At 42.0% G+C, this 14,212-nt stretch overlaps 1 protein-coding gene across 5 annotated transcripts in view; it reads left to right on the top strand.

Annotated features, from left to right (window-relative positions):
- The window catches only part of daam1a (dishevelled associated activator of morphogenesis 1a), a 69,384-nt gene extending 56,570 nt beyond the window's left edge, over positions 1-12,814 (top strand). For 4 of the 5 annotated variants that reach the window (XM_041854836.1, XM_041854834.1, XM_041854837.1 and 1 more), the window contains 8 exons: positions 5,625-5,731; positions 7,872-7,960; positions 8,094-8,262; positions 8,564-8,671; positions 9,480-9,540; positions 9,832-9,963; positions 10,876-11,046; positions 11,301-12,814. In XM_041854836.1, coding sequence (XP_041710770.1) covers positions 5,625-5,731; positions 7,872-7,960; positions 8,094-8,262; positions 8,564-8,671; positions 9,480-9,540; positions 9,832-9,963; positions 10,876-11,046; positions 11,301-11,507 — 1,044 coding nt within the window. In that variant the 3' untranslated portion in view covers positions 11,508-12,814. The remainder of the gene's footprint in view (positions 1-5,624; positions 5,732-7,871; positions 7,961-8,093; positions 8,263-8,563; positions 8,672-9,479; positions 9,541-9,831; positions 9,964-10,875; positions 11,047-11,300) is intronic. The other variant, XM_041854838.1, reaches the window with a different exon arrangement.
- The last annotated feature ends 1,398 nt before the right edge of the window (positions 12,815-14,212 follow it).

Consider the following 14,212-nt stretch of genomic DNA (forward strand, 5'->3'; position numbering starts at 1 on the left):
CTCTCTCTCTCTCTCTCTCTCTCTCAGTTCAATTCAATTCAATTTAAGGGCTTTATTGGCATGGGAAACATATGTTAACATTGCCAAAGCAAGTGAAGTAGATAATAAACATAAGTGAAATGAACAATAGAAATGTACAGGAAACATTACACTCACACTCAAGTTCCAAAAGAATAAAGACATTTAAAATGTCATATTATGTGCAAATAGTTAAAGTACAGTGCCTTGCAAAAGTATTCATCCCCCTTGGCGTTTTTTCCTATTTTGTTGCATTACAACCTGTCATTTAATTGGATTTTTATTTGGATTTCATATAATGGACTTAGGGTTGGGTTATAAAAAAATATCAGAAACTTTGAACATCCCACGGAGCACCATTAAATTATTTAAAAAATGGAAAGAATATGGCACCACAACAAACCTGCCAAGAGAGGGCCGCCCACCAAAACTCACGGACCAGGCAAGGAGGGCATTAATCAGAGAGGCAACAAAGAGACCAAAGATAACCCTGGAGCTGCAAAGCTCCACAGCGGAGATTGGAGTATCTGTCCATAGGACCACTTTAAGCCGTACACTCCACAAAGCTGGGCCTTCCGGATGAGTGGCCAGAAAAAAGCCATTGCTTAAAGAAAAAAATAAGCAAACACGTTTGGTGTTCGTCAAAAGGCATGTTGGAGACTCTCCAAACATATGGAAGAAGGTACTCTGGTCAGATGAGACTAAAATTGAGCTTTTTGGCCATCAAGGAAAACGCTATGTCTGGCACAAACCCAACACCTCTCATCACCCCGAGAACACCATCCCCACATTGAAGCACGGTGGTGGCAGCATCATGCTGTGGGGATGTTTTTCATCGGCAGGTACTGGGAAACTGGTCAGAATTGAAGGAATGATGGATGTGGTTTAAGGGGAAACATTTAAATGTCTTGGAATGGCCTAGTCAAAGCCCAGACCTCAAACCTATTGAGAATCTGTGGTATGACTTAAAGATTGCTGTACACCAGCGGAACCCATCCAACTTGAAGGAGCTGGAGCAGTTTTGCCTTGAAGAATGGGCAAAAATACCAGTGGATAGATGTGCCAAGCTTATAGAGACATACCCCAAGAGACTTGCAGCTGTAATTGCTGCAAAAGGTGGCTCTACAAAATATTGACTTTGGGGGGGTGAATAGTTTTTATATTTTATTTTTCTTGTTTGTTTCACGATAAAAAATATTTTGCATCTTCAAAGTGGTAGGCATGTTGTGTAAATCAAATTATACAAACCCCCCCAAAAATCCATTTTAATTCCAGGTTGTAAGGCAACAAAATAGGAAAAATGCCAAGGGGGGTGAATACTTTCGCAAGCCACTGTATCTCTTACAGAGTAGAGATAATCAGCCAATTCATATTCTCTGTTCAGAGCCAGATAACAATTTAGTCGGCTTTGGGATTTTGTTTCATTTTTCCAATGTTGTAAATATGAGTCCTTTGATTGGTTCATGATTTTGTTTATTTGAATTATTTTTCTCTCTCTCTCTTTCGCTCTCTCACTCTGATACAGCATGTAGCCCTTCTCTCTCTCTCTCTCTCTCTCTTTCTCTTGCTCTCATACAGCATGTAGCCCTTCTCTCTCTCTCTCTCTGATACAGCATGTAGCCCTTCTCTCTCTCTCTCTCTCTCTCTCTCTCTCTCTCTCTCTCTCTCTCGCTCTGATATAGCATGTAGCCTTCCCAGAGGGGTTGGGTTAAATGCGGAAGACACATTTCAGTTGAATGCATTCAGATGTACAACTGACTAGATATCCCCCTTTCCCTCCCCCCCCCCCCTCTGTCTATCTCTCTCTCTCTCTCTCTCTCTCTCTGTCTTGCTCTCTCTCTCTCTCTCTGTCTCTCTCTCTCTCTCTCCCCCCTTGTCCTTTCCTCATGGCAACGGGCCACAAATCTTGCTGCTGTGATTGTGGGTCAGTGTGATCTGTGGGAAATATGTCTCTAATGTGGTCATACATTTGGCAGGAGGTTAGGAAGTGTAGCTCAGTTTCAACCTAATTTTGTGGGCAGTGGGCACATAGCCTGTCTTCTCTCGAGAGCCAGGTCTGCCTATGGCAGCCTCTCTCAATAGCAAGGCTATGCTCACTGAGTCTGTACATAGTCAATTTTCTTAATTTGAGTTCAGTCACATTGGTCAGGTATTCTGCCACTGTGTACTCTCTGTTTAGGGCCAGATAGCGATCCAACTTGCTCTGTTTTTTGGTTGATTCTTTCCAGTGTGTCAAATAGTTATCTTTTTGCTTTCTCATAATTTGGTCGGGTCTAAATGTGTTTCTGTCCTGGGGCTCTGTGGGGCCTGTTTGTGTTTGTGAACAGAGCCCCAGAACCAGCTGGCCGAGGAGACTCTTCTCTAGGTTAATCTCTCTGTAGGTGAGGGCTTTGTGGTGGAATGTGTGGGCATCACTTCCTTTTAGGTGGTTGTAGAATTTAACAGCTCTTTTCTGGATTTTGATAACTAGCGGGTATAGTCCTAATTCTGCTCTGCATGCATTGTTTGGGGTTTTGTGTTGTACACAAAGTATATTTTTGCAGAATTCTGCATGCAGAGTCTCAATTTAATGTTTGTCCCATTTTGTGAATTCTTGGTTGGTGAGTGGACCCCAGACCTCACAACCATAGAGGGCAATAGGTTCGATAACTGATTGAAGTATTTTTAGCCAGATCCTAATTGGGATGTTGAGTTTTATGTTCCTTTTGTTGGCATAGAAGGCCCTTCTTGCCTTGTCTCTTAGATTATTCACAGCGTTGTGAAAGTTACCTGTGGTGTTGATATTTAGGCCGAGGTAGGTGTAATTCTTTGTGTGCTCTAGGGCAACGGTGTCTAGATAGAATTAGAATTTGATGTCTTGGCTACTGGACCTTTTTTGGAACACCATTATTTTTGTCTTACTGAGATTCACTGTCAGGGCCCAGGTTTGACAGATTCTGTGCAGAAGATCTAGGTGCTGGTGTATGCCCTTCTTGGTTGGGGACAGAAGCACCAGATCATCTGAAAAACAGTAGACATTTGATTTCTGAGTCCAGTAGGGTGAGGCTGGGTGCTGCAGACTGTTCTAGTGCCCTCGCCAATTCAATGATATATATGTTTAAGAGGGTGGGGCTCAAGCTGCATCCCTGTTTCACCCCATGGCCCTGAGGAAAGAAATCTGTGTGTTTATTGTGAACATTGATTTTATAATGTCAAATGCTTTTCCCCCAACACCGCTTTCCATCAATTTGTATATTGCAGACCCTCATGCCAAATTGAGTCAAAAGCTTTTTTGAAATCAACAAAGCATGAGAAGACGTTTTGTTTTGTTTGTTTGTCAATAAGGGTGTGCAGGGTGTACACGTGTTCTGTCGTACGGTATTTTGGTAAGTAGCCAATTTGACATTTGCTCAGGACATTGTTTTCGCTGAGCAAATGTTGGAGTCTGCTGTTGATGACACTGCAGAGGATTTTTCAGGGATTGCTGCTGACGCAGATTCCACTGTAATTATTGTCTCCACTTTTGTGGATTGGGGTGATCAGGCCTTGGTTCCAAATATTAGGGAAGATGCTACAGCTGAGGATAATGTTGAAGAGTTTAAGAATAGCCAATTTGAATTTGTTGTCTGTGTATATCATTTAATTTAGTATACCATCAACACCACAGGCCTTTTTGGGTTGGAGGGTTTGTATTTTATCATGTAGCTCATCCAATGTAATTCGAGAATCCAGTAGGTTCTGGTAGTCTTTAATAGCTGATTCTAAGTTTTGTAAATTATCATGTATATGTTTTTGCTCTTGGTTCTTTGTTATATGGCCGAAAAGGTTGGAGAAGTGGCTTATCCATACATCTCCATTTTGGATAGATAGTTCCTCGTGTTGTTGTTTGTTTAGTGTGTTCCAATTTTCCCAGAAGTGATTTGATTCTATGGATTCCTCAATCACAATGAGCAGTTTTTTGACATGCTGTTCCTTATTTTTTCTTATGCTAAGGTTTTTTGGTTCTCTGTGTTTTTGGTTGGATAGGTTTCTCAATATCTTTCTTAGGTTTTTACATTCTTCATCAAACCATTTCTCATTGTTGTTAGTTGTCTTAGGGTTTCTGCCGGAATTTAAATTTGATATGTTAGCTGATAGGTCAAATATATTGTTCAGGCTTCCTACTGTTAAGTTTACATCTTTATTATTGCAGGAAAACATTTTGTCAAGGAAGTTGTCTTGGAGGGATTGGATTTGTTGTTAGCCAATTGTTTTTTGGTAGGTTTCTACACTGCCCTCCTTCCATCTATAGCGTTTCTTAATAGTATACAGTTTGTTTGGCTTCGATGCCTCATTGTTGATTATTGCTCTATTCAAGTAGATTGTGATTCAAGTAGATATCTCTGATACAGCATGTAGCCCTTCTCTCTCTTCTCTCTCTCTCTCTCTCTCTCTCTCTCTCTCTCTCTCTCTCATACAGCATGTAGCTCTCCTCTCTCTCGCCCTCTCACTCATACAGCATGGAGACCTTCTCTCTACTGTAGCAGCTAAATGGATTTATGCCGTATTGCAGGTCCCAATTCCCATCCTATCCATCCCCCTAACCCTTTGCAGATCTGAAGGGTCTAGATAGGTATAAGGAGTGGTGTGGTAGAGCTTTCACCATATTGCTTCCTCCTTACAGATCTGTTAGATTCTGATCACAGGCTTTACCAAGAGCAGATCAGTGTTGATATCTTATTGCCTGGGTAATAATATACTTTTTAGGGAGCCCTCTTCTGTTTCTACTCTGATCGAAGTACAACACACAGGCCAAATGTATCACCATATTCCAGAGAATTCTATAAGCCAATCATTGCTTTGATGATGACTAACTGATGACATGTAATCGTAAAACTCCTCGTCCCCTGTTAACCTTCTCTCAAAACCGCTGAGCCTTCATGTTCTTTATCGGCCCATAATTATGACGATGACTAGGTGAAATAGTATAGTAATTTCAAATAGATGTGAGAGTAATTGAAGGCTAATCGAGTTTTATAAGACTTTTCATTGCTATTGCTTTAATCTAGGGCCCTAATTAAAGAAAGTCTGCAGTGTTCATAGGGACTGCGTTAGTGACGGAATGGAGCATTTGTAGTGGTGGGGCCCGGCCCGGCCAGCCTGGATGGCGGAGGTTATTTAGCAAGGTTTTAAAGCATCTGAATGCTGTTAGTGGGAATACTGCCTGCCTGGCTGCCATGTCTGTTCTGAGTTCTGAAGAAAAATAAGTCCAGCTGCCAACCTAATCCATCTGTTCTATGGAACATGATCAAAGATCCACGAGTTCTAGGTCTGAGTCATTTAAACATAATTTACAGTCAGAGCACAGAGGCAATTTATTTCCAGCAGGAGATGGGGTTACCACATCTCAGTGATAACTCTGCATGTCTTTTCAATGATAATAATTAATAATTGATTTGATTTCTATAGCGCTTTTCCAGATGGTCAAAGCTCTTTAGTTAGCAATGGGGGAAACTCACCGTACCTGACATTTTGCACCAGAAAGCTCACCACACATCAGCTATCACAGTGTAGAGAAGGGTATTAGTATGTGGCTGTACAAGGTCACTCTTGATAATTGTCCTGTTAATTGTCCTGTTCCTGTCCAGCTGCTGAAGTTTGTCCCAGAGAAGAGTGACGTGGATCTCCTGGAGGAGCACAAGCATGAGCTGGACCGCATGGCCAAGGCTGACCGCTTCCTCTACGAGATGAGCAGGTACATACTTTGGTTTGGTATAATGACTTTTGGTACTGCTACATTGTGTAACACCACATTCCCCACAATAATAATAATAATAATACAAATAATATTACATTTTATTTGTAATGCGCTTTTCAAAACCCCAAAGTGCTAAAACCCCAAAGTGCTAGACACTATCCACAGCATGTTATTTTGTTGTTTGTTGGTATACTGTGGAAAATATTCAGCTGCTCTCGGATGACAATGGATTTTGACTTTAAAACTGCTTCTTCATTGTTAACATGTAGCCTTCATCAGGGCTTTTCTCCTTTGTTGGTTTACTGTAACAACACTTTCTGTGTAACTAGTCTTGAATCAACATTGCAGTTAACAGGAATTGACACATATCATTGTAATACCACCAGGAGTATATGTAAACAGCATGACACTCAGTGACACATGCTAGCTGGATGTCAACGTCTTTTAACACAAATCACTTTAGCATATCTACAGTAACTGCTGAGGGACATCACTGCCAGACATGAAGCTGTGTCCCCGATCTGCCAGTGAAGGCCATTGGTCCTGACTGTGAGGGCTTGGGGAGAGCAGAACGATTGGTATTGTTCTTTAGTGAATAAAATAGACAGCACTGCCCTGCATTTTGCCCTGTGTAGGCCAAACACATTTATTACCTTTTGGAGTGCTGTCTGTTTAATTCACTATGGATTATAATTACGAGAATTCAGCCCCCAACTAGTTTTAGAAGTATAATATGTGAGTGAGAAAATTGTTAATTATTTATTTTGATAATTTTTTACCATGAGTCACGGTATCTGAGCTGAGGCGAGGCTGTGGCTGAATTGGCGCCTGTGGCTGAATGGGTCCCTGTGGCTGAATGGGTCCCTGTGGCTGAATGGGTCCCTGTGGCTGAGGGGGAGCCTGTGGCAGAATGGGTCCCTGTGGCTGAGGGGGAGCCTGTGGCTGAATGGGTCCCTGTGGCTGAGGGGGAGCCTGTGGCTGAATGGGTCCCTGTGGCTGTGGTTGAGGGGGAGGCTGTGGTTGAGGGGGAGGCTGTGGTTGAGGGGGAGGCTGTGGGGGAGGGGGAGGCTGTGGTTGAGGCTGTGGTTGAGGGGGAGGCTGGTGCAAAGGTGGCAGCAAGCAGCTGAACTCTCCATGTAACTCTGTTGTTAGTAAATTAATGTGAAACATTCTCGGCTCGTGCACGAACAAAAAAAGACTCCCCAGGGCTAGGGCTCACTGCAGTCCCTTTAATGGGCATTCCTCTACTGTCTTACAAATAAAGATTACTTAAGTTAGATTACTAGATTAAAGGAGGGGAAACAATGTCCAGGTGCTATTGTGAGTGTAGTACCAGCACCATTTTCTCCATGATGTATCAAGCCATTTACTATGGGAATAGAGACTTCCTTCCAGGATCTGGAGTCGTTTCTCGTTTTGTGTTTTGCCTTCCTGAAAACATTGAAGCCATGGTAACAGAGTTTGGGCAGGAAAAGGAGCTTCTTTATTCAATGTGCTCTGAGTTTTTCATGTTGGATATTTAATCCAGTAAGATCATTTGTGAAAACCTCAGAAAGAGGTCAAGGTCATGAAAGGCCTGTGTTGATCAAATGTCTGAACAAAACCACAAAACAAGTGTCTTTCTATTAAAAGTTCATGGCCTTCATTTAGGAAAAATCATATCATACAGACAGATGGGTGCGCAACTTTCAACTGTCAGCTCCAAAGGATTATTGAAAACATGCCAACTATATTTAGTCTCCAAATGTTTATTGAAAACGTAAATACATTTGCACAGTAAGCACTTGTTGTCTATCAAAAACATTGTTAGTTGTTGGTTATCTAGCTAGCGAATTTTAGCCATATTAGCATAGACGTGACATAAATCGAAACACCTCAAAATAAGACATGCTATCAAGAACAATATACAACTACCTGAAACAAACCCCTTACGATTTCCCACATGGCAGCTTCTTGTCATTGTTGCTATATATCTGACCGTTCAGAATCATAACACACGGCCTAATGCCTCATCGACGCGTGCTCCTGACGTTGTCAGGCAACCCGTCTATTACACAACAGTTTCAGTGAAGTGGAATGTTGCGTCTATGTAAACTCTGATTGAAACATCATATTTGGACCTCTTCCTACAATACAGAATCAACCACTACCAGCCAAGGCTGCAGTCTCTCTACTTCAAAAAGAAATTTGCTGAAAGAATCGTCGAAGTCAAACCTAAAGTTGAAGGTAGGATTTTCCTTACAATGTTCCATGCTCAAATTATCTACCTTTAAAAAAAGTTGTGCATTACATAGGCAATAGGGTGCCATTTAACCAATGTCTTATCCTCATAACGGTAACTTCCTCTTCCTCTCCCCAGCACTGATCAGGGCATCTAAAGAAGTGCTGCAGAGCCGCAATCTCAAGCAGCTTCTGGAGGTGGTCCTGGCCTTTGGTAACTACATGAACAAGGGTCAGAGGGGGAACGCCTATGGCTTCAAAGTGTCCTCACTCAACAAGATTGCTGACACCAAGTCCAGCATTGACAAGTAAGAAATGTTTTGGCTTGAGCATATTTCATTTATCCTTTATGTATACAGGAAAAATCCCATTGACATAAAAAATGTATTGTGCATAGACCTGTCCAAATGACACCGCACTAAGAGTATTGAAAAGAGAGTGATGATGTGTGTTGTGTGTGATATAAATTCTAATGTGTGGTATGAATTATAATGTGTGATATGAATTATAATGTGTGATATGAATTTAAATGTGTGATATGAATTCTAATGTGTGGTATGAATTTAAATGTGTGATATGAATTCTAATGTGTGGTATGCGTGTTTGTAGGAACATCACTCTGCTGCATTACCTGATCACCATCCTGGAGGAGAAGTATCCCAAAGTGGCCGTGTTCCAGGAGGAGCTTCAGAGTGTTCCAGAGGCAGCCAAAGTCAAGTACGAGCTGCTGCTAAGGCTGACTGAATCAGATCCAACAACCACACACACACACACACGGATGCTGTTTCATAAACCTAAGTTGCTCTCATGTCTGTGTAGTAACTGTGTGTAATTACCCTTGCAACAACATTGTAATAGTTTAATTTTCCTCTCTAAGCCAAATTAATGGTGCCTGGCTTTAAGTAGAGAGGGTAAAAGGTTAAGACCGTATTGCAGTGTGTATTACCTTACACGCTGTGTTTACAGAGAGAGTCAAAGGTCATGTTTATATTGTCTGGATGTGTCAGAGGCACAGGTTGTCCTAATAGCCCCTATTTCAGTGATCCTCTTGAAATGTGGAAAGTGTGAACTGTGAACCCTAGAACCTTCAAAATGTCAAGGTGTTTCCTGTCGTACCACAACAAAGCAATAGTAGTAGCAGTCAGCATAATCCAGAGATTTAGGGAGAAAGAAAACAGTAAGAAAACAGTAAAATAATTATAATAATTCAGGTCGCAAATATAGATAATCTAAGTTAGAGTTTCTGTTAAACCTAGTGAACCCTGTATCCATGCCTTTCCTGACTGAGAAGGAAGAGAGTTAGGTTTTATCCTCACACATTTCCTGTCTCTAAGTTGGGGCTTGGTTGGAGCACAGATGGTTTGTAATTGTTTCACGTCAATAAACTCCTCTCTCCACTCCCTTTCTTTCCCTTTCGTCCTCTCGTCTCCTCTCGTCTCTCTCCACTCCCTCTCTTTTTCTTTCCTCCTCTCCTCTCGTCTTTCTCCACTCCCTCTCTTTCCCGTTCCTCTACTTTTGTCCACAGTATGACAGAGCTGGAGAAAGACATCAACAACTTGCGCTCTGGACTGAAGAGTGTGGAGACGGTGAGTGGCCATTTCTATTGGTTTTCCCTTAATGGAGCCACACATGATATCAGAGGCAGTATACTTGGGCTTGCACTCCTCTACCTCCTGTTCATGAGTCTCAGTAGGTTTCCAATGACAGAACGCCAAAGATTAGGGCCTGGAGTTTTGCCTGGTCATATTACATGGTCATACAAAACTCCTGGCCCTAGCAGTGATCAATCTGAAATGGGCATGGTACTGTACTCTTGTGTTGTGGGTTGTCTGATGACAGTCATATAACATCCTGTAATGCTGTTCCTTACTGTATAGGAGCTGGAGTTTCAGAGAGGTCTTCCTCAGGTTTCGGGTGATAAGTTTGTGTCTGTGGTGAGCCAGTTCATCACCATGGCCAGCTTCAGCTTCTCAGACGTGGAGGATTCTTTGACCGAGGCCAAGGAGCTGGTGAGAACCGGCAGGGGCCGGGTCTGGGGAGCGCATTGTCCGTCTGTCCCCTCCTCCTCAAGCTTCTCTCCACAACTAGGAGCTCTGAAGGAGCTATAAAACTAAAATATGGTCGCTTTAAAGATTTTTAAAAGGCAGCGCAAATGGCAAATCCTGTACTTTATACTTGGTCACATAACCAAGTAGGTAGCACACATTAAGTGTTCTTACTGCAGCTTTGAAGTCACCTTTTCAAACAACCAATATACTTGGAAATATTATGCCTCGTGTTTCACTGTATTTAAATGTGGAAGATGTAGTAACTCACGTCTGTTCAAGGCTGACAGTCTACCTGCATGGACATTGGAACCTCTGAATATAAACAGTTCATGTTTAACTGAGATGGGTCAAGGCTATCAGTTTCAAAGCCATGGTTTTCCCCCTGGGTCTCCCCTTCATGAAGTGCCATGTGGAATGTATTTGATACATGTGCAGTGCGCAGTGGATGAGGGTTATTTATGTGTCAAGTTACACTTTACAATGGAAACGAGGAGGAAACCACCTCTGTTGGGAGCAGACCTGGGTTCAATTAATATTTGAAATCTTTAAAATACAGAATGTTTGCCCTACCCTGCCTGGAGTGCCAGGTGGGCAGGGTTTGCACTTGTGCGACTATACTGTTGGTTCCAATGTGCCAGACAAGCTCAATCAAGCCCAGAGAAAGTATTAGTTATGATTTCAAATAGTATTTGAACCCAGGTGTGATGGGGTACCCAGGTCTCACACATTCATCCCTTGTGTAATACTGAAAGAAAGTTGACCTACATTCACACTAAATCACCTGTGTGACACATTGATTGCATTTTATTACATCTAGAGGAAAAGCTGTTTGACCATCAAAGTATTTGGTGTCTAACGTTATTTTCTCTCCAGTTTTTGAAGGCAGTGCAGCATTTCGGTGAGGATGCAACCCGTATGCAGCCTGACGAGTTCTTCGGAATCTTCGACCAATTCCTGCAGGCGTTCACAGAGGCCAAGCAGGAGAATGAGAACATGCGCAGACGCAAGGAGGAAGAAGAACGACGGGCCCGCATGGAAGCACAGGTTAGATTGTTAAGATTGTCTATCTCCGACCAAAACACTAGAGAGAGTCACCTATGGTCACCATTTAACCACCCAGTCATTATGCAACAACTATTACAAATGGGTATCAAACCAGTTTATTTTACTCTTGACCAACACACACTCAAATGCACGTGCTGTACTGCTAATTTACTCAATACACCAAATACATCCGTCACACACTATATGCTACTGTAGCTATGTGTCAAATAGTCACTCCTGTTTTGTCCTCTCAGCTGAAGGAGCAGAGGGAGAAGGAGCGCAAGTCCAGGAAGGCTAAGGAGAACTGTGAGGAGGACGGTGAGTTCGACGACCTGGTTTCAGCCCTGCGCTCTGGGGAGGTGTTCGATAAGGACCTGTCCAAGATGAAACGCAACCGCAAGCGCGTCAACTCATCAGCTGAAACCAGCAGGGAGCGGCCGGTCACGAAACTGAACCTCTAAAACAACTGATGACTGAGCCTCTGTCCTACTGGAGCTAGGCTATGCTGCCCTCTGTTGGCTTGGTATGGGCCTAGCACCCCCTCATTTTGGAGTGGACAGAACTCGCTACTAAAACGGAACTGAACTGTGCAGGAAACGTGGTGGACAGACCTCTACATACTCTTCTGCTACTCAAGCAACAATAACCCAGAGCTTGTGTCTGTCTGGAAACAGACATTAACTCCTCTGAAAACCATGAACTATGGATCAGGAGTGACTCTCTAAGCTATTTGTGTTAACTGCTAAAACCTACATTTTTTAAATGCTTTGGTCTGAATGACAGTTTTGCTCATGTCCTGGATGGGACACTTTAATAGCATAGGGCTGGTGCCCTGGAGTAGGACCCTCTTCTTGACCCTCGCTGCCTGCAAAGATGACCAGGAGGTGGAATGGAAGGCCAGGGATAACACACACAGTAACCCTGGTGGAGACACGTTTCCTGTTTTAAACAGGGGAGAATGTACTAGCCTTTGTGTAAAATCTTTCCTGCTATTGTGTTGAGTCATACTCCCTTAAGGGTATAGTAAAAGATGTCAACCCCATGCAAAGAAACAATGTGTCTGTTGAAGCACAATCCAGTATGTATGAATGGTAATGTTTTTGAGATAAGCACAAAAGCATAACAACAAGATACACATTTTGATACTGTTTTTTTATCACAATTTTGCAAAGACCTAATTTAGATATGTTTAAAACCAAATCACAGATGCAATATTACCATTTTATTAGAGCCCTAACTTTCACCTTTAGAAAATAATGTATTAAAGCAGCAGCAAAAGATGGGTCAAAAACTAATGTATATTTTACTGTAGATACAGTATTGTAAAAGAGTATAGGACCTAGTTTGAAGTTTTGAAAGGATATTGTCTCCGATTCTATTTGATTTAAAGAGTTACCAAAAAGGGTTGCTCTACATCTGGCCATCCTGACACACAGTGTGGATATCAGTCTGGAAACTATGCATCCTATACGTTTTTTCTTTGCGTTCAATACTGTCATGTATGTGTATATATTATGTATTGTGCCAATTCCAGTGTCACCTTCTCACTATGTTATGTACAGCAGAAACCATTCAGTTATTTAGTCAGACCCAATTAGTAAAACCCTTCTAAAACCTTTGGTCACATTTCTACCAACACCCTCTTTACTTAACTGTGTGATAGATTTTCTGATGTAGGTATGTGGGTTCTTTCAATACAGCTTTTTTATTATTTAAACAACTTTCTATTTCCGAAACGGACTAAAGTAATAAACCTGGATGTCAATTATCTGTTGAATCTTTGTTATTTATTCCACCTTTATTTAACCAGGTAAGTTCTCATTTACAACTGCGACCTGGCCAAGATAAAGAAAAGCAGTGCAATAACAACAACAACACAGAGTTACATATGGGATAAACAAAACGTACAGTCAATAACACAATAGAAAATCTATATACAGTGTGTGCAAATATAGTAAGTTATGGAGGTAAGGCAATAAATAGGCCATAGTGCAAAATAATTACAATTTAGTATTAACACTGGAGTGATAGATGTGCAGAAGATGATGTGCAAATAGAGATACTGGGGTGCAAATGAGCAAAATAAATAACAATGTAAATAACAATATGGGGATGAGGTAGTTGGGTGGGCTAATTACAGATGGGCTGTGTACAGGTGCAGTGATCGTTAAGCTGCTCTGACAACTGATGCTTAAAGTTAATGAGGGAGGTAAGTGTCTCCAGCTTCAGAGATTTTTGCAGGTCGTTCCAGTCATTTGCAGCAGAGAACTGGAAGGAATGGTGGCCAAAGGAGGTGTTGGCTTTGGGGATGACCAGTGAGATATACCTGCTGGAACGCATACTACAGGTGGGTGTTGCTATGGTGACCAATGATCTAAGATAAGGCGGGGATTTGCCTAGAAGTGATTTATAGATGGCCTGGAGCCAGTGGCTTTGGCGACGAATATGTAGTGAGGGCCAGCCAACAAGAGTGTACAGGTCACAATGGTGGGTAGTATATGGGGCTTTGGTGACAAAACAGATGGCACTGTGGTAGACTACATCCAATTTGCTGAGTAGAGTGTTGGAGTCAAGGATCGGTAGTATTATTATTATTATTATAAGGATCGGTAGGATAGTCAGTTTTACGAGGGCATGTTTAGCAGCATGAGTGAAGGAGGCTTTGTTTGCAAGCCAGAACTACAACCAGTAATTCCTCTCAGACTGTATTCAATAAGTAGCTGTTGGTATTGTCTTGCTAGGGCAATTGAATTTAAGTGCCGTCTTTTACCTAGTTTACCTTTTACCCTAATCATTGTCTGTCTCATTGCTCAGTACTTGTGACTAGTTGTGGACTTGGATTAGTTTCAGGCCAATTTGTGTAATAGCCCTTGGTAACAGTTGGGTGTTTTAAGAGGGAGTGGCCTTACTTGTGTTCCCTGACTATTTAAGGAGCCTTATTTGGCCCCAGTCTTAGTGCGCCATCTATAGTTTGGAAGGACATCAGTTCCTACAAGAGCAGCAAGTTTTTGATTCAATAAGTAGCTGTTGGTATTGTCTTACTAGGGCAATTGAAATTGAAGTGTTGTCTTTTACCTAGTAGCCTACTTAATCATTGCTGTTTGAACTGTCTGATTGCTCAGTACTTGTGACTGTCGGTTGTGGACTTGGATTAGTTTCAGGCCTA

The sequence above is a fragment of the Coregonus clupeaformis genome, chromosome 29 (assembly GCF_020615455.1).
Source record: "Coregonus clupeaformis isolate EN_2021a chromosome 29, ASM2061545v1, whole genome shotgun sequence".
NCBI classification, from domain to species: domain Eukaryota; kingdom Metazoa; phylum Chordata; class Actinopteri; order Salmoniformes; family Salmonidae; genus Coregonus; species Coregonus clupeaformis.